The following is a 23,280-nucleotide window of genomic DNA, read 5'->3' on the forward strand; positions in this document are numbered from 1 at the left end:
GTTGTGTTAAAGACATGTAAAACTTACATACTTAAATGTTTGAATTCATATTTTGGCCAAAAATGATTTAGCACATGCAGATATGGATTTTAATGGTGATTTTTAAGAGTCTCTAACTTGATCTTCTTTCTGAGAATCTGGTTTCACTTATGAAATAAAGAGCCTCTTGAAATAATTTAAGCCTCTGGACCACCTTATCTCCACCTGCCAGTTGGCTATGCAGAAAACCACCAGGTGATTTAGATTTGTGCTTGGAGTTGGGTTGCTGGTGCCAAATACTGGGAATGAATATTAAAGACCTGACTGTGAGTTCCGTTTGTAAAAGAAAATCTGTCATTTGGAGTCAAATCCCAGCCAAGGCTGGTTGTTTGCCACTTGTTTTTATGCTGTAGTATTTTCATTTGAAGTTTATTTAGTTATATCATTTTTAATCTACTTTGTATTCAGTATTATTTAAAAATAATTGGGAAAAAAAACACTTTGAACACCCAGATTTTTGCCAGCAGAAGACTTTCTTTTGCCCACTTTGTGCATTTAAAGTGCACCGTAGGGGGTTTGACTTCCAAAAATTGCACTCCTGCCTTTGGGAGAGAGCAAACATGCTGACACCATTTTGGAGCGGCTTCGAGCTATTTTACATCCATCAGATTGTTCTAACAGGGATAGGTTAACTGGAGGATGCTGGAGGATATCTCTGGATGTTAACTTAGGGTGATTTTTTTATTTATAAATGGAGTCTTTCCTGCTAATTTTATTATAATTGATCTGTTTCCACACTGTATTCACTATGTGAAATGTTGCAAATTTCTAAAACCAATAACTTCAAACCTTGAATTCCTAGAGGAATATTAGAGAAGAGAATGACACCCAGGGGATGTAAATCTTCCTAGCTTTTCTTAAATAGCATACCTACCTCATTTATTGTCTTAAAAAGAAATATTTCCTATTCTTCAGTCTGTATAGTACTCTTAATTTTATATAAATACCTCGTAGGACGATGTCCCTATGCTCTGCTAGAGAGCAAATGAGCCACAAGATCGTTGTTCTCACAAGTTCCTCCTCAAGTTGTGCATTAGCTCTCCACAATTCTTTTTTTTTTCTTGTTTTTTTTTGCCTCTGGAGGAAGTTTTTTCCTGCTTTTAGAAACAATTCAACCAACCAGCTGGAAAAAATTTACTTTGTAGGCTTGGAGCGGTTTAGATTGAAATGCAGGTTCTTTGCTTTCATGTTAAAGCATAGCGATTTCAGGCATCTAATGGTTTCTGGGTTTTCAGGGTGTTAATAATTTTAATTGATTGAAATACATGCACTGCACAGTGCCTTTTTGTCTGTCTTGGGAGCAGTGATTTGAAATAAGATGAACTGAGAGTTTAAATGAAATGGTATCAGTGTATGTCTAATGATCTAATGAAATCTAACCTAAATTTAGCTTTCAAAGCATGCAAGTAACTGATACTGTATAATGTAGAATTGTTCAAGCTTTTCAAAAGGGGTCTTCCACATGATATATTTAATATTTTTGCTTCCAATTATGATTTTTTTAAAAAAAGTATTTTGTTAAGTATATTTTATGTACATCATACTCTCACATCTGCTGCCCAAACTACTTCTGACGGTTTGTCAACAGAGCCAATCACATTTAATCATACCAGGATTTCATTGAAAGACGGATCACCTAATGAACGTTTTCATCCTTAAAAGTCAACATTTTAATAAATATCATACTTGTTAAATGGTACAAAATAAGTTGACTTTGTAAGACTGAAATTTAATCTTCAGTTCTTAATGCTAGTACTCAGGAAACAGCTTGTAGTTACTGCTCTGCTGGGAAAACTTGTGCGTGTGGAAGAGTTGCCCAGTTCATTGGTAGGGGACTGAGAGGCCAAAGAGAGGAAGACAAAGCAAAAAATTGGAATGAAAGAGCAAAAATGGCTTACAGAAGAATATTATTTGAACTTTTAAACATTTAAGATTTACTTACTGAATGGAAAAGTGCAAGATCATAATTTTTTGATAGCTAAATCTTAGTATCTAAAAATTGAAGTAATGTAATTAATCTTTTGTATAAGACTCCTTTTCTGCTGACTAATGTTATAGTTTTCTTTATTTCAAGCCATTTGTAGACAGCCAAAGCTATGAAGCAAAATAAGCTCAATTTTAAATTCATAGTAACTGGCCATAGTTGGCTTTGCACTGGTTCAATTCAGTCAAGCTGTGAGTAAAACAATTTAAATAAATGAGCCAAGCAAAAATCTGGTGTGGATATGGTCTATTAGTATACCAGCACCCATAGCTGTAAGGCCTTTGCTCATGATGGGCCCGCACCCCTGTCTTGAAAATAAAGAAAGAAAGATATTCCTACTGAGGATGCAGAGCCCAAGGCACCATGCTTGTAAAAGGAGAAATTCAACAACCAACAAAAGTTTCCGGCTGCAAAACTTTCTCGCACAGGTCTGGCCTCACGTAAAGCTTTATAAAAATGTGTGCTGTTGCGGCGATGCGTGTGTCTCAGTGGAACGGAGGTTAATGATGAGGGATTATGTCGCATAGCTATTCAGCAGCCAAAATTGCCTTCTCTCAGTTCCTGCCAGAACGTACCTAGGTTAAGCTTTATATGAAATGTTTTTGTAGCAGCCGAGAACCGCGTGCTTCAGAGACAGTTTGAGGGAGAGCTAGTTTTATTGTGTGCCTTCTTTTATTCATATAGCTAGAGCAAATAGCAGAAATGCAGCGCTACTTGGAAGAATCTCTTGCACTTAGTTTACTGGGTGCTTGTTCTTTGAACCCTTTGCTCTGCTTTCGTTACAGTCTTTATACAAACATCTCCATTTGTACACACTGCATTCATAGTAATCTTAATTTTTCTGTTACCAATCTCCTAAGACTATTAGGTTATACTATAGATAATATTTTTTAAAGTTCTTATGCTTTCCTAATGTTAGCTGGTTAACGTTTTCCGTATTATATATTCAGATACATTTATTTACAAGTTTTGCTACTTTGCAAGTTGATCCTCTGTTTTGTTTCTAGTTAGGCTTATAGTATGGGTTGCTGTGAAGGTAAAAACTCTCCTTGAAGACTGTGTTGGGAGGTTTTAAATATGTTTAGCAATATTTTCAAAGAAGTATGATTCTTTACTTAGCTGTATAAGAAACTTATATTTTAGAAAGAAATTTGGGTGTTCTGGAAAGGGTTTTTTTTCATAACTGAAAAAATGGCTGAGATATGCTTGCTGGGAAGCTGACTGGGAAAAATCTACTTTTTTTCTGCAGTAATACTACATGCAGATAATTGGTGTAAAAATGTGATACAGAATTATATATTGTTAAGGATGACATCCCAGTTAAATGGCTTAGTCTTCAAAATACAGCCCGAAGTCCATTTCCTGTAATGTTAATTAATATATTTGTTCCTTAATGAAAAGCTTATTTTGTGCGCCTTTGTTGCTTGTGACTGAAAGTGTGGAAAACCCAAGTTAATCTCACTTTCAGTGTCTCAGACATAACACTTTTTTTTGACACCTGCTCTTTCATTCCGGCAATTGCCACTTACTGCTGGGAACATATCTATCAGATACTTTTATGTCTCTAAGAATTTTATCGATTGGCATTGGTAGTTGGGGTTATTTTCCCTCAAATTTGTAATTTAGTTCTTTCTCCATGTGGTTAAGTTTAATGCAAAGTTGTTGTAACTGGGTTTCTATTCAGCAAATTGATACTGACAGTGGTAATGGTAACAGATAGTAGCTGAGGAAGGACTACTCCATTTCCAGCAGGAAGGGAAGAAAAATTGCTTTACCATGGGGGGAAAAACACAACCCAAAATTCAGTTATCAAGTGGGCAGACAAATGCCTAGTAGTGTGGTGATTAGAAAGGCTCGAGTACCATATGCGGTGGCATAATTAGATGTATTACTCATGTTTTTGTTGAAACAAACAAAGAAAAAATGTTAATTTCTGCATGAATGCGTGGGACAAAAATAGCAGTGAGATCTGTGTGGAATGCTGCTGCTGCTCTTGGTTTCTCATCAGAAGAAGAGAGTTTAGCAGTCTCTTTTCCTAGCAAGTCTTGGGAGAAAGCCAAGGAGGAGTTAGTATACAGTACTTGCTTCTAGTTTGACCAAAGATGCTTTCTGGACGGGTTCTCTTCTGGCATATCTAGAAGTCTGTCGCTGAAGATACATGTAAAATGGCAAACTCTTCTCTTCTATGCCATTGTAGGCCTCCACAGGATAAAATTCTAAAATATTAAACAGATTTTCTTGTCAACATAGAACAGTACCCTTCTTATACTTGACTAGATAGTAATATTGGCCCACGCCCCAAGTGTATGGCGTCACTATTTGTTAGCAGGAGATATACCACATATGTGGCCATCAAAAAACAGCATTGAGGTTTATTTTAGTTGAATGGTATTAACTTGAAAGTGCTCCATTAGTTATAAATAAATAAAAGAAGAGAAAAAAACCTAAAAAGTAGCAGCAACATTTCCAACAAACTTTTCCGGGTCTCTCGGGTGTTTTTTATTTATTTATTTTTTTTTAAACCACGCAGTTATCTTCTGTTTTGTAAGATGACTCTTTCCCTTATTGTGGTGTAAAATGTACACAAAAGAGAAAATGGCCGTACACATTAATACAGGTTTTGCCTTAGAATCATAGAATCAGTAAGGTTGGAAGGGACCTCTGGAGATCATCTAGTCCAACCTACAGTAGCCTTCTCAACTACTGTACAGTATATATGGGTGGACTACAACATAGGTTGAAAAGTGGCTTGACTCGTGAACTCTAGGAATAGTGGTGGAAGATTCGAGTGCCACTGGTCACCAGTTGCTAGCGGTAGTCGTCTTTAGTGGAGCAAGTCCAGCCGAGGTCACCAAGGTGGTCAGGAAGCTGGAACACATGACGTGAGGAAAGAGGCAAAGAGACCTGACTTTGTTCAGCCTGGAGAAGAGAGGAAAGATCTTCCTTGCTATCTACTGCAACCTAATAGGATATAGAGGTGTCGGAGCCATAAACCACACTCTTCTAGGACACACATAGTGAAAGGACAAGAGGCAAGTTCCAGCCAAATATCAGGAAAAAAAAAAAAAAAAGTTTTCACTATGAAGGTGGTCAAACACGGGAACAAGTTGTCCAGAAAGGCTGTGGAATCTCCATCTGTGGAGATACTCGGCATTCAGCCAGACAACTGATGAGGTCTGGAGCAACCTCATCTGATACTGATGCTGGCCCTGCTGTGAATGAGGGGCTGGACTGGAGATCGTATGGACTTGTGTGGTGGCAAACTAAAATGGGAAGACTGAAACAATTATTTTCTTCTTCCGGGGTACTTGCAACTATTTGGAGGGTGTCATCACTGTGGCTGAAGGTGAAATGTAATGGCATCTGAAAATTAATCATCAAAGATCTATTATTTTATTCAATTTCTGTAATTCAGATTGTTCTTTCCCCAAACTGGATAATTGAATGTGTGCTTGTGGGATCACAGAATTTTTTAAAAAAATAAGTAAATGGGAGGAAAAGATTAATATATAATGATCTGGTCTGCTTCATTGCAGAAGGGAGATTAGCTTGCCTATGATAAAGTTATATCATTATATATGTTTTGTAGAACTTTGGTTTCATTTAAATGAACTCGTGTTGAATGGGGATTGGAAATAACATGGTAATAACACTAGCCTTAATGTGTCCACCTTGTTTAAAGAAGTTTGTACAGTTTTCTTGGACAAATAATTTTCCATTTTCTTGGTAGTCATTTTAAATAGTTTTTCAGCTTTTACCTAGTTATTCATTTATTATTAAAAAAAATCTTCAGGAATTTTGACTGTAAGAATAAGTTAATTTAATTTTTCTTCACTAGTAAATATAATATAGAACTAACAAAATTAAATAATATCAATTTTTTTGATTTGGATTTAATTTGTTGTGAAAGTAGAGTGGAGCTGGTTGCTTCTGTTTTCTGCTGCTCTTTAGGGGATAGATTTTTCATTAAAAAACTCCATATTGTTTTGCAGAGAGATCAGAATGCTGAAGTATTTTACTTCCTTCACTGTTTTACTTCCTTTGCTTTAGATTAATCAAACTTGAAACTTCCGGGCACCTTTTCCTTAGGATTTATTTGAGCTGTCGGGTTGTTTTGAATGCTCTTTAAGAGGTGACTCAAGTAATAACTATGGCCTAGGGGAGCTTCTGGGCTCCATCCACAGCTAGTGGAGAGTGGCTTTGCTGTGGTCAACTCATCTCTAGGTGATCCACTATGCTTCATCTCCACCTTCTTCCTGGCATGCCACCTTCTCTTCTTTGGCTAATGGAAACCTAGGGAGATTAGTCTGCCCGTGATAATTTTAGTACTACCTCCCTTTGTAGTTATTGCAGTGCTGGCTGGTAGCTTAGCTTAGTATCTAGTTAAGGATTATTTAAATCTGCCTATCTTATTTTCCTACTTTTTGTCTCCTGATTTGTCTTCTGCTTGCTTAGTGACTGAGTTCCTTTAAGAAGTAAATGTTAAATAATGCTGTCTTAAAGAACGTTAATAGATTTCTAAACTGAAAAAGAAGTGTCAGTAAAGTGATACTTTAAACATCAGCTAAAACTTGGTTTTATGCGTATGTGCTGTTGCCGGTGACAAGAACCATTCAGACCCAATACTACACCACAAAAGTGTGCTACCCCCAGGCATTTCATAACATAGGCTTTTCTACTATTACTCTAGTGTAGTATGCCCTCACGTGGTTAAATGAAATATCTTCTTTGCATGAGACAGGTATTGCTTAAATTTAATCTCTTCTACAGTGGAATTGAGAGAAAGGAAGTCTATTAGCTAAATGGGAAATGTGTTTGCCATCTTGTTTATTGGCCTTCAAAAGATTCACTTGCCCATGTTTAGGACAAAGTGGTTTCGTTTCTGCTTGGTTACATTCATACTGATAACTTTTAATGTGATCCCTCGAAATGGAAAACTATTTATCATTTTTCTCCCACATAATATATTATGCCAGTAGTCTTTTGCTTATTTTACTTATTTGAATATCCCAAGCTTAATTTTGTGCTTTCATAGGCAGCTTTCATACGTATCTCACATAATGAATGTGATGGGTTTGAAAGCTTTGTTACTACTTCTGCATCAATTTGGGAAGGAGTTAGAGTAAATAAGATGTTGTTTTTGATTTGTAATTGTCATGATTCATATAGATTGCTAACAGCTATGTATGAGGGCTTCGTACTCTAAAAGCAACTTGCATATGTTAATGGCTTTTCTCTTTCCATGTACTTATGGAAGTCATGCAACAAGTGAAGTTTTGTCGCAGATGAAAAATAGGCAAAAATGAGAGAAAAATAGCAAAATGCGCTTATGGCATCAGTAGCACCTAATGTGTTCATTAGTATGAGGAAGAGATGGTATCAGTAGGGTGTTGGGATTAATAAAAACTTACTAATTGTGAGAATTTAAACAAATAAATAAAAGTTATAAAAATGAAGGAAGTCCTGTTTTCCTGAATTATTGCTCAGTTGTTACTAAGACTGTCAAAGACCACAGAGAACAGCACAGAAAATTAATACTTGTGTCTACTTTGAGATCACTACCAACTGATGTGTGTTTACTGATTATCAGGTAGATTTTATCATTCTGAGTATTTTTGTTCTAGGAAAACTAAACTCCGTATTTGACTGCTTAAGAAAAATATTCTTGAATTATAATCTGTTAAGACTGGTTGAATTGCACAGGGCTGATCATTTGGAGCTGACTAGTTTGCCTTCACTGTTTTCAAAATATTATTTATTTCCCATATGGATATATGCTGTTGTGTCACAAGGGACAGTAGTGAAAGGAAGATGATCCTAGGATCATGGGCAGAAGGGGTTAGTATCACCAAATGTGGCTCTAATTAAAATTCAGTCTATGCTGTATGAAAATCATAGGCACCCTTGATTTAAAGCTGTGGAGCTAGACTCAAACGTGTGGAGATACGCTGAGTTCTTGAGTCCTTTTAGCACCTTGCTCCTGGAGTATAACTTGTAAACCCAAGTTGTATGACTAAGCTCCCTACGTAACACATGGAGAAGAGATAGAGGTTTTGGAGTGAGAGTTATAAGATGCTGAGTGGGAGAAATTGAGAAGAAAGTGGGACTTTTTGAAATTTCATCCCTTTCTGGATGCTTCACTCTGAGCCTACAGATGGGCATTTATATCGTATGCTGACTAATGGTCATAATTTTTGCCTGGAGTTAGTCTAAGTCTTCCTTCAGGGATGAAAAAATGACCGTTCTTGTTTTTCAAACCCAAACATTAGCGTTGCAGCCCACCTTCTTACACGATATTCATGCATGAAGCAAGAAGCATCGATTCGTTCTCTCCTGGGGCGGAGGTACATCGGACCACCATTTCTCACCCCTTGGGACGCTGCTGAACCCGCCAGTTCATAGGGTAGTCCCGAAACTGCGTTAGGTGGCACTCCTGATGCAGGAAAGAAATCACAAATCGCTGAGGCAGGGAGTGACGACTGTGAGCAAACGTAGCTCCAGCCTAGTGTGTTACAGGAGTTTAGGAGAAGTTTAAGACTAGGCATTTGGACATGTTGCTGGGACTGTTCAGTCATTTTGCTCAATGATTGTTTAATGCAAAAAAGCAGATGCAATCCTGAGAGCACTGACTGGAGAAAAAAAAAATCCCTGTATTTCAGCCTTCTTTACTTGTATTTAGTTGAAAAAGATTTACAATGGATGAGAAAATGGTCCCTAAATACTCACTTTTAACTTCTCTAATTTCTTGTTCATCCACCTACTCATCTTGATGAAGCTCTTATTAACCTTCATGAGGAAATAACTGTCAGAAAATGTATGTTTAAGGCAAATTTGAATTTCTGAAATGGGCCAGCTTAATTTGCTTGATATAACCTAAAAATCTAAAAAATGCTAATCTAAAAATCTTCAAAACACATACATGTTAAAGAGCTTGACGCTTTATAATAGAAGTCAGTTTTTGGCATTTGAATAGGCTCGCTGTAACTAAAAGCGTTGTCTTAGGGAGCTGCTTAGTGTTTCATAAGGATACTCTGTGCGGAAGTGGAAGGGTGATCTAGTCCGCAGACTTAGATGTTGGTGCTGCCTGTTACTGATGCTGGTCCTGGTGTGGTCACCAGCTGAGAAGCATCTGCGCAGCAGCGAGGCACCTCCCCAAATGCCACTAATTGGTATTCTTGCCATCAGACTCTGTAAGTGGGTTGAACTGTACAACTGTGACAACTGAACAACAGTTTCTATAACTCAAGGGATTTTCCAGGAGTGAGAGTTGAGGCAAGTCAGCAGGGTGGCGTGGGGTATGGACATGAACAAGTGGATGCGTAGGAAACTTGATGCATGGAAATCTGATATCTTCATTAACATGAACTCTCCTCTGGTCTGACTCTTGAATCTTTATATGAGAGAGTTATATTTTAAAGAAAATAGTTCATTTTAACCATCTGAATAGCATCACAATATTTTAAAATACTACACTATCGTATATATGTACCTATTAAGTAAAAGATAATTTTTCAGGAAGGTTTCTAGGATGAATATATATATATCTATATATGTTTTGCAGAAGAAGTACTGGGACATTCTGGAGAAAATTAATACTTAAGAACTTTAAAATACTTACTAAAAAGTTTAAAGTGCCTTATACAATATTCATTCACATCAGCTGGGATATAAACCTTTTTCCTATGGTGTGAACACTGATAAAACCACCACTGCTGTTAATTTATATTCTTCTTATCTGTAAATTACATCCTAAAGGTACATCACGTAGACAGAACAGAAAGATGCAAATTTGTCCAGGATCCTGAATTTCTATTTGGCAGCTGAGACATGAGTCAGAGCAACTAGCTGTCCTGAAGCTAGCTTGGGTGCAAATATGCTGCCTCTAATCTCAGTGTTCCCTGAGTTATCTAGGTATTTTGCATCCAAAAGGCAGGTCTGTCACTGGCATTTTTAATATCTTAACTAATAGTTTATACCTGACAGAGAATAGTCTGCGTACTTACTAATTCTTCTAAATGGTGGGTGTTTGCAAGCATTGAAGGTAACTGGAATTAATATAAAAAGACTGGGTTAGAAACACTGAAACTTAGTGTCTCTAACGTATGTTGGTGAAAATGCAAATGTATTCAACAGAAAGAGAAATTCACTTTAGTGAATTAGATAGCTACAGCTGATTGTGTAGAGATAATTACAGAGCTCATAATGTGAGCTGTTAGGAAAAAAATAACCGGCGTGATTCAAGAGCTAAGGACAGTCGCAAATTATTTAAGCTGACAGAGAAAGCACGGTTAGAAACGACAGTATAGAACTGAAGTACAGGATTTACTAAATGCTGAATCGTGTTTGAGAGGTTGTCTGTGTGTGTTTACTGTTATACTGGTATAGTTTAGAAAACGTTTTTTTTTAAGTAGCACTGGAAAATAAGCACAGCCACGGAAAAAAGGTCAAGCTGCTTTTCTTTGTTTTGCGCGTGAATGGAGCTGATGTAATTTAGTGAAAGCGTTTGCTTCGTTATTCTGCTAGGTGGTATCTCCTAGTTGGATTAGGATTAGCTAACGAGCTACTGCTGAGAGCCAGATCGTGACAGCGCTTTGCAGCGTGCGGCATCAGGAGGGCGTAAAGCAAACGGGCCGAAGAACCCGCACGGTTTTACTCCGTTGCAGGATGGTCACGAGAGCAAGGACGGTCACCGGAGCACGGTGTTCAAGCCCGGTTTTGAGCAGGGAACTGGATCTGAGCTTCTGTAACGTGCGGCACAACCTGTTCTCCGACAAAGTGCTTTGGAAGGTCTCTGTTTCGCCCTGCTGCCGAAGGAAACCAATTTTGGAAAAGGAAAAATATACCACAATAAAATAACCCAAATCCAAAGATGCTTTGTGAAAGGGACTTCTTGTTCTCCAGACAGTCTTTGATGCAACAAACTGCTCTCAGAAAGAGGAGGATTTTGAAAAGCAGTGCTTGGCAGGGGAGATGCCATTAGTGTAAGCGGGGAGGCAATAAAATGCTGCGTGGGAGTGGAAGGGGAGCCGGGTGTCTGCAGCAAAAGGGACCTTCCACAACACCTCGGAGCTGTCTTTATTCAGGGCATCGAGTGTTTCCAGCACTTGGTGGTGTATGATGGTGGGAAAAGAGAGGAATAACTTGTAGCTGTTCACATTCAAGAAATACCGCTGAGAAGAACATGTAAGACTGACTTGAAAATGAGGGGGAGATAGGGGTGAAGGGTGGAATTTTTTTGCAAACAATTAATGATCTTCCAGCTAAAGCCTTTTAAATTGATTTCATATGTTGCAAGAATATGTTAGCTTAGTATTTAACAGAAAGTAAAGCGTGAATTTGGTTAGGCAGGTCTTACCAGTGATACACATTAGTTCTAAACAGTGCTATTTAAAATGTACGTGATTAGCTTGTCAGCAGTTGGACAACATCACAAAATTGCTCATGGATTTATTGATTAGTGACCACATTCACTGGGCTGTTATTTGTTACTATTTATCTCAAAAATCTTTATAGTTTTTTTTTTTTAAAAGCTCTCAAAATAAACAAACCCAAAATATTTGTGTCAATTGCTTTTATAATGCAAATATTTGCGTAGCCATATTTGATTTACTTTCTTTGGTTTATTAAACAAGCAAGCAGATTAAAAAAATTGAGAAACTCTAACAGCCAACAAATCATTGATATTTCGAAATAACACGCATTAGTACTAGGCGTGTGATCAGTGACAGACCACAGGGATTAAGAAAATAATGAAAAAGTGCATATCAATATTTTCCCCCTAAAGTGTTGATTAAAGCATACTGTGTAACGTGGATACGGAAAACCTTGAGTAACTAATCCAGTTCCGGCGGTTCTCGGGGGGAGGAAGGCACTACGGATCCGGAGGCGCTCTTGGCCCGTGCCGCTCGGCAGTCTGTAGGGAGAGCAGCTGAGCTCGGAGTCGGGAGTGTTTTTCTCTGCGCTGTAGCTGCTGCCCGTGGATTAATTTGATGTGCGTGTGAGCTCGCGCTGCCCCCTTTCACCCCAGCATCCCTGCCCGCCCACGGCCTTTCCAATAGCGAAATCCATGCTAATAGATTTTTTTTTTCCTGCCTGTTATCAAAGACATCTTCACCTTTCTTGGGGGCTGTTAGAGCTGTGTAAGGATGACTTAATTCAGGGTGGGACTGAACTATTAATCAGTGAAATTCTGTTTTTCCAGCAGAGATCTGGGCTAGAACTGTATGAGGCTTCTTTAATAACGTAACAGAGCAGGGTTCCCTAGTGTGATCCAAAAGCCAGAATCATTACAGGTTTGCCTAATGAGCTTGTGGCAATTATAAAGTGATATATTTGATACTTGTGCAAAATTTGGGATGAGATTTGCATTAATTAGTAACAGAAGCTGATGTATGTGTTCTTTGCTTTGTACCAGCATTAGTGGGATAGTATATTTAAAATAAACCGGTTACATTAGATAGTAATTAGTTTAGATAGTAGTTTAGAATAGATAGTAGTGTTCACGTCTTTCATGTTTGTAGATCTCTGTTTAAAATGTATAGGTTGTTGCTTCAAATTTACGGATCATTGACAGTCTGCTTTTGAGCAGTTTTCCAGTATCACCTTCTGGGAACATATTATACTCTCTTGATAGCCCATGTCTGATATGATTTTCATGATTTTATTTGAGCGTGAGCTTTTGATGTACCGGAAGCTATTTTTTAACTGTTAAAATACTAGGAGAAAAACCATAAGAAACAGAAAAAGAAAAAAAAAAAAAACCTCAAACTCTGAAACAATCCCTCAGCAAAACTTTTATGAGGAAATTGGGATCCATTGGGGTCAACACCAGCAGTTCTTTGGAAAAAGAAGATTTACTTCTGGTATGCTGCTCTTCTTAGGTGTCTGCTGTATAAGCGGTGGTGAAGGCCTCTGACATCTGGCAATCAGTAATTTCCTGTGCTGGACTAGCAGCATCCCTCAATGTGTAAAAAAGGTTTTACACTAATGCTGGTTCTTTTCCGCTTATAGGACATGCAGGTTTACTTAATCTGCCCGGTAATTATCTAGAAAGTAAATAAATTCTTACTGCACTGGAGTTTCCAAACTTGGTTGCTACAATGTGTCTCAGATTCTGGCATCGAAGGGGGTTCTCAAACTTCTCAGGGAAGAACTGCTGAAAGATGCACATGAGCTTTTTGGAGATCTATCTGTAATTCTGTATATCAGTCAGGATGGGACAATACAATCATTGTTGAAGTGTTATGAAATACTCTATTTTCACTTTTAATTTTCCATATATTTTTGGAAGTTCATATGTTTTTAATTAATGTTTTATGCTGTGCTAGAATCATTTATATTTCTGTAGGTGACCAGAAATGGATACCACTCTGCCAAGAAGAATATTATAAAAAGGAAGCAATGATTTGCTCTAAGCATACTTTCTTCAAAAACAAACCACTCTCCTCTTTTCCTCTATCTAGAGTGTTTCTTTATGTTCTTTAAAAAGATAAGGATTTTTTTGGCTGTTTCTGTTGAGAAAAAAATATATATATTTATATGTGTATATATACACACACACACATATATATATAGTATTAGGAATTAGTTTTGAAAGCTTTGTAGTTTTATAAGAGGTACAAAAAGAAAAATACCCCAGTATATAGATGATAATGGTATCAATATTTATTTCTCATTTCCTGATTTCTTGGGAATCCAGCAGCCGATCTCATGGCCTTACATGAGCTATCGTTGTGTTATGAAGGCTACATATAAAAGGATTTATTGGTTCTGCTGAGGCTATCGATGTACCGGGAAATAAAACATGTAGGACCAGTTTGTTGAAGATGTATGTATTTATATATGTATGTATATTGCCCTCATTCTCTCTCCATTATCTCCTGCCAATAATGACGATAAAATATTTTTTCGGGATTTCTTTCACTTAATTTAGCAATCTGGCATCTTTTGGTTAATATCTCTAACCTCAGTGTGGTTGTGTAGCTTCCCCTCCTTGTCAATGACACAGTATCCATCTCTAGGCACAAATCCATCCGACTTTACGGTAGCTCTGGTCCGTATCCCTCTCCATTGAGTGCATCTGTTCAATACTTTTAGATGATCTTAGAATAGATGTGTAACTTTTTTTCAGTGAAGTTAGGTGAGATGACTCCCACTTCATAGATGAATCCTTGACAGAAGGAGCAGACTAGCAGATGTCATGATCCCATAACATTAATTTTGAATGTTTTTACTGGAAAACATTGTTTAGGGTACTAAAGGAAGTCTGGAATCCCGCTGGAAACCCTAATGCTGATGTCTTCGCAGCACTTTAGCAAATCTTCTACGAGCTGAAAATTCTTTTTTTAGTTATTGACTCCTGCATCTAGGTAATAGAGAGATATAAAAATGGTCTGATTTGGCTTCATTTATTGAGCAGCATTTCCTTACTTCAGATTTTTTTTTTCCCTCCCTTCTGTATTATCTGAACTAGTCTGGCAGTCTAGGTCTAGTTTGTTCAATCAGTTAAAATTAAGATGAAGCATTATTCTCTTCATCTGCAAGTCTCCTGATTTCAACGTCTGATTAATCAATGTTATTGCCTGCTGCAAGCTTTTCTTAGTCATCTTTATGATGTGCTAGACAAATGCATTCTGCTGATAAAGTTGAGATAAATGACAAAGCCGTCTGAGTTTGTTTCTTTGTAGAATTCTAAAATTTATTATGTAGACTAAGATCAACCACAGAAAGATCTAGAGGAAATTTTATAAAGAATAATGTAATGGAAAACCTAATAAAAAAGCAATATTTCTGTACATAAATAGTGAAAAAAAGAGATGATGGCAGAATATTTCCTTGTTGTAGCTAGGCTTTCTGGAAAAAAAAGATTTTCCCCTTTCACTTCCCTTTCTGAAAAAAGGCTCTGGAATTTATTTTTCCCAATACTTTGATTCTTCTGGTGTTTTAAAGTCCTAATATCTACTACATGCCCAAGAAATTCTCTGGGCTCTGGGTCCAACCACACCAAACACCTTGTCACATTCCTTGGAAAAGGGATAGGACTGCAGTGAATTTTTAGACTTCCTGTGGCAGTCTTATGCTTTGTACTACACTGTGTTTATTGCAAAGATTTTTATTTTCTTACAGCAATGTTCTGGGCTAGCATATCCATATGGTCTCTTCAATTGCCTTGGTTTATATGTTGGTTAGGGTGAATTGATCACTGAGCATTATACATCCATTGCTCTTTTATCACACGTTATATACCTGATTATATCTAATTCAGTGTCCAGGTTTCACAGAAAGACTTTATTATTTTTTTTTTAATTTTATTTTTTTTACAGGAATGTTTTATGGTGTGACATGAGATCTTGATGTGCTGTGAGATTTTTTGAATCCAGCAAAAGCCATGGTACATGATGTGCTGTTTCGTTAAGCTATGTGGTCAAGGTTTTAATCAGTTCATCAACTACTTATTGAGGAATTCTTTCAAGAGCTTCAAAAAGTGCTAGAGAGAATGTGGGATCATTTCAATATCAAGTTGTTACGTCAGCGCAGAATTTTATATATACTGAAGTGTTATAAAACTGGATAGTTTTGACCTGTAAAATCTGTGCAGCAGGAGCTACTCATTCCGTAATGTCTGGCAAACAACTATAATGTTTTTGGTTACTACTTGCGTATAAATGACAGCACTTATCTCTAGAGATGATTGCTTTTGGAGTGGTTACTGACCCTTATGTGTTAGGTTTCATTTTATTGGTTTGTTCATTTTACTGTAGTGAAATACAGTGACAAAAATGATGCTTTAGTACCAACGCCTTCCATATATGTCTCTTTTTCTCCCTGACTGCTTGACTATTAGTTTGCTTAACCCAGGCCAAATATAGATAAAAAGGAAAACTTTTCTTTCTAATCAATATTTTTTTTGAGTTATGTGTTGCCATGATTCAAATTTTAAACTTTGCTTTAATCTTTATGTATTCAGATGATTAGGTCATTTTAATGATAAAGAAAATACTGGCGCCATCAAACCGTACTGTTGTGCCAATTGATAGCTGAAGAACTGTTCAGGCTTGTAAAGACGTTTTTCTTTCCCAAAGGTAACGACGCTGGTTAACACAAGCAATAAGGGACCATCTGGCAAGAAGAAAGGGCGCTCTAAGAAGGCTCACGTGTTGGCTGCTTCTGTAGAACAGGCCACGCAAAACTTTTTGGAAAAGGGAGATCAAATTGCTAAAGAGAGCCAGGATCTGAAGGAGGAATTGGTTGCTGCAGTAGAGGATGTACGCAAACAAGGTACGTGGAACAACCTGCTTAACTGTGTAGCTATTCTGTTTGATTCTGTATGGATCTCTTCCAAAAGAAGTATATCAGCTGCTCTGGTGATGTGATGAAAACTATCTTTGTCTTATGTTACACTGTATTTTATTATAAAGTACAAATATTAAAATAACTGTACATTCAGGAAGAGCAGTGAGTATGAAGAATGATCCAACTTTGATAAAACAATATGTATATTTTTTCTTTGACATGTTCCACCTCCAAAAAGGAAACTCAAAGATTATTTAGCAGTCATGCTTCCCAGTGCCAATGCCTACTGTTTATTTTTCAACTTGCTTTTTATTAACATTGTACAAGAAGATTACATTAAAAATGATTTGCTACTTCATTAAACTTTGAGCAGTGGGGTCATACATTTCTGAACAATCTAACAATTATCAACCAGATAATGCAGCAGTATAGAATTATTTGTAGTTTAGTTTATCATATTCTGAAAAGACACATAGATCATAGCAATCTTAAAATCAGGCTTTTTGCTGTGTTGGTGATCATAATATTAACATTAGTTTGCATACTGTGTAGATTAAAATGGAAGTTTCAAGATATGCAGTGTGTCAAAGAATTGCTCCCTAGCTGGGCATGGGACTTGAGCTTAAGAAAATAACACTGTCTTTAATAGCAGAAATAATACTTATTTTACAAAAATTACTATTTGAATTTTACAGTGGTATTATAGAGAATATACTTTCAAGTAATGCTTTGAAATTTCGGAAATCATTTTTGATATTGACTGATAATTTTCCCTCAATGTAACACACGTCAGATGCTTTCAGTTTTTCACGTGCAGTAGGGAAAAAATGTGTTTCTAATAAATGTCCATAACAAAACTCTTCCCTTTTATTAACTTGGATTATAGTTATCTTTATTGCAGCACAATTAAGTACCTTTCATTTTTTTTAAATCCTATAATCAGAAGATACCATCTGCTGGTATCATCATTCCTGGGTTTTAGAGCAAGACTGGCAGAACGGCACCTGAGATCTCAAAAGGAGCCTAAAGGAATTACGTATGCAATTCTTACTGAATTTCCATGACTTAGGCCTCCTGGCACTCATACGATAAGTTTTCAAACAGGTACTTCAGTCCTTAAAAATTACATTCAAATGATCGCTGATTGTGTGACCAGGCAGGGTAAAATCGCATTTAAATAACCACTGGGCAGTGACTGTTCCAGTCTATCCTTGCACTGTGCTCGGATCATCAGCGTAAGCTGTTGCGTGCCGCCTCATCTGTTCGCGTGTGCCGCCCTCATCAGCCTGGCATCGGAGCTCCTTATTTAGCTTTCTTTGTCTTTAGTGCTTCCTCTCAGTTAACGATGATTTGGTTGTAAATTTGGGCTTTGTAAAGGTGGTGGCATCTGGGAGGAATGCGTTAGAGGATCGTGTTAATGTTGTTAAAGGATTCCTCACTTTTTAATTAGTAACAAACCTTTTATTGTTTTTTTTTTTAATATGTATGGATTTTTTTGAAAAGATGCAGGAAACAGAGAAGAGCAGAAATCCTAAACAGCATTATGCAGAATGAGGCAGACATTCATCTTTTATCAACATTGTGGTCTGGAAAATGGTCTATGAGAGAAATGGAGCAGCAGCTTTTTTAGGTCTCTGAGATGAACCCGTAGTTAGGAGAGCAGGAGACACCAACTGCTGTTATTAGCACACATGAGCCCCGTAAAACAGACCATCCTTGGTGAAATGTGTAATGATATGTTCAGCTCAGTGACATGAAGAGCTGGATTAATGATCTGAGGCTGTTTTGCAACAGCATTGCAAGCTGATTTCCTGGCAGGATTCCACCTTGGATAATCACACCATCAACCTAAAAACGTCTCTCGCAGTTACATCGTCGTTCTTCCTTTCCTGTCCTACATTGCTCTGTACGGGTTTCTGCTACTATATGTGGTTGTTGCAGTTCATCCCAGAGAGCATTGCTTTCCTTTGGCAGGTGGAGCAGATGCACTATATCGTTCGCAAAACACTTTGGTGTGGACCTGAATGAAAAGAACGTGCAAGTTTAAGATCCTTATTACTTTGTTAATGTGGAAGGAGTCAGTTATCTTTGGATGGCTGTACAAAAGTCTAATAGTCGAGAGTTTAGATTGACAAAGTCGAGTTCTAAAAACAACTAAGAGCAAGAAGACAGTTTTTAGTGTATTTTTTCAGATACCACAGAATTTTATGAAAAAGTAAATAAAGGTTTATATATAAAACTCATAACTGTCTATATGTGTGTATAGTCCCATAATATGTACACTTCTGCCTCGCAGGTCTTAAAAAATGTGAAACTGGTAAAAATAAGCTTTAGTTCAAACTTATCTGACTGAAATCATCAATTTTTTTGACTGCTGAATACTTTTTTATATGGGCCTTTATTGCCATGCTGTCAAAGCTGTGTAAAAGCTCTCCTAGATGCGGGAAGGAGATTGGGAAACCTTGATGTTTCTTATTACGTCTTCTTATATTAGAGATGAGGGAATCAGACCTGCCTCTTCATAGACAAGTTTTGAGAGCAGTGAAATTTTTGTAGAAGCAGACTGTGATGTTATAAGAACCCTTTAATAAACCTTATAATAACCCTAGGCCCTGAAACTGTAGAGCCTGAGAAGTGCAGGGATGCAAAGAACGTCTAGAAATTCAGGCTGGGGAGAGGAGCAGATGGGCATGTCTGCCAAGCAGAGGTGTATAAATGTAATTGTAGGATCATTAAGGAAAAAAGAAATCCTCTGTGGAGGAGACATTCAGGTTGTGTTTCACATGAAAACTCTGCACCTGATCGGAGTTCCTTGGGGTTCCAGCTAATGGGTCTGATTAAATTTATTAAGAAACAGTTCTGAGAGCTGAGGAAAACTGATTAAACCTATGCAAATTTACTGTTTCTATTAAATGACTTAGGATATGTTTATCCTTTAGGTGTGTGCTAGCGGCTGCCTCATTTTAGTGTGACAGTCCTTGAAGTTCACCAACACATAATCAAACCTTCCATTAAAAACATAAGATAGTCTAGCAGCAATTTACTGTGTTTTAAAACTGTTATATTATATTATAATGTGTAGATACACATTCACAATGCAATCTGAAATTCGAACTAAAGAGACAGAAAACAGTTATTGAAGTTTTTTATGTTTGAAGACAGCATAAGCTTCTTGAGGTAGAAGTAATTTTTTATTCATTCAGATGTATGCACATTGCATAAACAGAATATGATCCTTGCATCGTATGAGTGTCAGTAAAGTTGAAAGTACATAGTAACAAATTATACAAAGCAACTTTAATACAACCTTTTCTTGGTTACGTTTTTTCTTGGTGATAAATCATACTAAAAATGGATGGTTTTAATGCCTTAATACTTTAAAAAATATACTTTTAAAACCTTTTGAATTAAAATTTTTAATTAAACTCTATAAAAAGTCGTCTTCTCTACTGTTCTTTCCTGTCTGCAGTTGCCATGGAAGAAAATCACGGAGTCTGCAAATGTCATTATTTTGGACTAAGATGGGGAGCAATCTCCAAAACCATAGAATAGTCACAAGATGCCAGCTGTTCTTATAATAGTTTATAAATAAGTGCAGCGCACAGAGAGCTCGAGTCCCAGTATAGTTGTGATAATTGTGGTATGATTCACTGTCACTTGCAATTGTCTCAGTTTTGTTTTCCTGGAGCTTGCCAAATGCAAATCTGTGCACAATATTCTTTGAGTCTGGTTGATTAAAAGAGTGGCCCAGTTCAGTTGGCAATTTATGTTTTAGGAAATTCCTGATTCCATGATTTTTTTCAGTCCCTTGTTAGACCAACAGTTCCTGCCTGAATCCCAGTTCTGGCAGTTGCATGTTATCACAAGTCTTTTATGAAGGTTTGTGGTCCCACCTTTCCTTGTTGATAGCTGCATGTAGGTCTTGACATTCCTGACTGAAACGGAAAGTCCCTTCTCTGAAATTGCCTTCCTTAAAACTTCTTCATTCTCCTCAGATCTTTTTTCTGCCCTCTTATCCAATCAATCTTCCTTTTTAACTGCATCAAAACCCACCACCATGATAGAGAGGCTTGGGAAAATGTTGAAGTATTTTGCAGAGTTGGTGAATATTCCTTTGCAATGTCTCCAGTGCAGTGGATCCTGAGGAATCCTAGTAGTCATCTCCATTTGCCACAGGCTCTGTGCTGCTACCACTGTTGTCCTTCATCTCCTTCCTTTCTTCGCTCCCTTCATGTGGTCATATAATTATTTTGTCTTTCTTGCAATTCAGGTCCTGAAATGTCCCAAGTCTCATGGTGTTTTAACATCTCCACTGTTCTCCGTTAACCCTTCTTGTTCCTATCTCCTTCTCACACTGCAGTCCTGTATGCATATAGGGTATTTGTGCTTGTCTCCCATTTTCAAGGAAGTCCTGGAAGTGCAAGGTAGAGAAAAGATCAGATCTGTCCTTTCTCTCATTCCTAGTAAGCCTCCCTTATTTACACTTACGTTCAGGCTGTCAGCGGTGGTCTCACCCAGCAAGTTAAACTGATGTCTCAGGGTATTTAGCAGAGTCAGCTGCAGCAGGCTTTTCTGGATCTACTTTCTCTGCTGTTCCAATCTGTTTAAAAAAATAGTATGTACCCGTCAATACCTAAAAGCTTTCTTGAAATACTTTAGATTTAATAGATCAAAGTTACATTTAAAATATAAATAGCTTTAGTTGACTGCACTACACTTTGCTTCCTTTGGCCAATAAGAAGCCAGTTAGTGGATGTAGGCTTGCTCTCTCTTTCTCTTTGCTAATTCCTCAACTTTTTTCTAAATTATGGTATATGGAAGTGGAATTACTTGATAAGTATATTTCTGTAGAAGCCATTAAAAGACTTGTCACAAGATAACTACCACACAACATAGGACGGGAGGAAATTTTTTTTACAGAGAAAGCAAATGAAGAAGCATTGTCTGATTTTTGCACCCATTTTCAACTCGGAGCCTCAGCAATAGGATTCTGATTGAAGGGTTGAGCTGCAGTAGAAGGTATTTGAATGTCTAAGCACTGATTACCTCTGGGCTTTTTGGTATATATCTGAGTCTTTTCGAGTGTGAGTACTGTTCCCAAAAGCTGTTTGGGTTGAATGAGAGAATTGTAGAATATTCGGTTTGAATCTGGCAAATGTTATGGAGACATGAGAGATTCTTTCAAAGAAAAAAAAAGACGACTGATACAATATTAATATTTTCTCACTCAGGTCTGTCTAAGCAACCTAAACCGTTGTTTCCTTTCTTGGTTAGGGGCTAAAGATATCCCTTTTTAGAAAAATTATCTGATCTTTTCACTCTAAGCCTATATTCTCCCCAGGCATGCTTATAATCCTCTTCATCAAAGTATATGAGAGCATTTTTTTAGACAGACTAATCTTTATATCTGTTTTTGAATGATGAAATGAGGCTTCTGGTCAGTGCTGCTTAATAGGATAATGATTCTTGATCTACACTTTTGGAAGACCCTTTGCCTATATTAAGTGTATTCTCCATTTTGTCAGTAATATCTGCCATGAAGAACTTGGCCAGTTGCTTTTTGCTGATGGCTCATGCCTGGGCAACAGAAAGCTTTGAGCATGAAAGGGTGGACCACCCACCACCCTCATCCTTGCCTTTCTCCTTTATTTCTTCCCCGACCTCCCCAGACCACCCTGATCCCTACCTTTCTCCTCCTTTAATTTTTTCCTGAAACATCTCATAATAAGTCATGTGCAATCCCCAAATGCTCTTCCCCTGCATCCCATAATGTGTCCAGCATTGTGGGGCAGTAACCTAGAAATAAGGAAAAAAAATGCACGGAGGTAACACAAACTGATGATGATATCACTTTCTAGTAAAGCCAGCTGAGGAACTAAGAGCCCAGACTTATTCTCTACACTATTTCCAAAAGATCTGTTTCTGGTTATAACTTGTTTGGCGTTTTTCTAATATTTGTTTCAGTTTTCAGTATTTTGTGTAAGTTCATGTTAGTTTGAATTTGTGAAACCATAGCAACTTGTATTACTGGGAAATGTTTGTTATGAAAGATGGCTGGCATTTGATTTGATGTTGTCCAGCTGTGACAGTCTGAGAGAGATTTTACAAAACAGTGATAAATGCCTGAAAAATAAACGATAAATTAATATTAGGTAATTTTTCCCGTTAATGCTATGCTTATTTATATTGTCTTTTTGAAGCATTTATCGCTATTGTGACAGTAACAGGGGGGAAGAATGAAATTGCTTCAGAATGTCTGCTTCTGACCGTTGTCAAACATGAAATTTTAATCTTAAAAGTGTTAGAAATAATACTCTTTCAGAAATACTTAACTTGAATTCTCAGACCAGCTCCTGAAAATACTACTACTTCCTTTAGAAGCAACATTTCTGTTAAGAAGAGTTTCATTTGGGGGAAAGGATTGCAGATCCCAGATCTAACAACCTGTGAAAGCATTGTACCTGGAGCATATTTTTCAGTAAGGAGTTTAGCCCAGCCACCACCCACTGTGCACGAAACTTCTGAACTCTGGTCAAATTTAGAAAATAGTTTCACCAGGTTTTGTAAAACCAACAAACTAACTAAAAAAAAGTAGAGTCTTTCTCTCAAATTGGAAGAGGGGTTGGAGGCAGTAATGTTACCCCCGTTCTTCTAGCAATAATTCCCAAACTGGGTAGTTTTAGTCCACAGACAGGAGTCCCCAGCTGCATCAAATGTAAAGTGTTTTCAATTAAATTTTGAGATAGCCATGAACAATGGCCTGCAAGAAGATTTGACTGGCATGCATGAAATCTGTATTTAAATCCTCTCTGTGTGTAATTCAATATAGAGAGTGGAATTGAAGTCGGAAGATTTGCATTACTATAAGCTGCGGAGTACCGTGGGATGAGCAGCGCGGCCTCCCCTTTGGCAGCTGTCCTGATTTATGTCCTAATGAAACATTGACTGGAGCACAGCTGAGTGTT

General features: G+C 37.3%; 1 protein-coding gene across 2 annotated transcripts in view; it reads left to right on the forward strand.

Moving 5' to 3' along the window:
• The window catches only part of CTNNA2 (catenin alpha 2), a 431,832-nt gene that overhangs the window by 73,483 nt on the left and 335,069 nt on the right, over nt 1-23,280 (forward strand). For both annotated transcript variants that reach the window (XM_062575101.1, XM_062575102.1), the window contains one exon: nt 16,105-16,300. In XM_062575101.1, the coding sequence (XP_062431085.1) occupies nt 16,105-16,300 (196 nt within the window). The remainder of the gene's footprint in view (nt 1-16,104; nt 16,301-23,280) is intronic.

The sequence above is a fragment of the Rhea pennata genome, chromosome 4 (genome assembly GCF_028389875.1).
Source record: "Rhea pennata isolate bPtePen1 chromosome 4, bPtePen1.pri, whole genome shotgun sequence".
Lineage (NCBI taxonomy): Eukaryota > Metazoa > Chordata > Aves > Rheiformes > Rheidae > Rhea > Rhea pennata.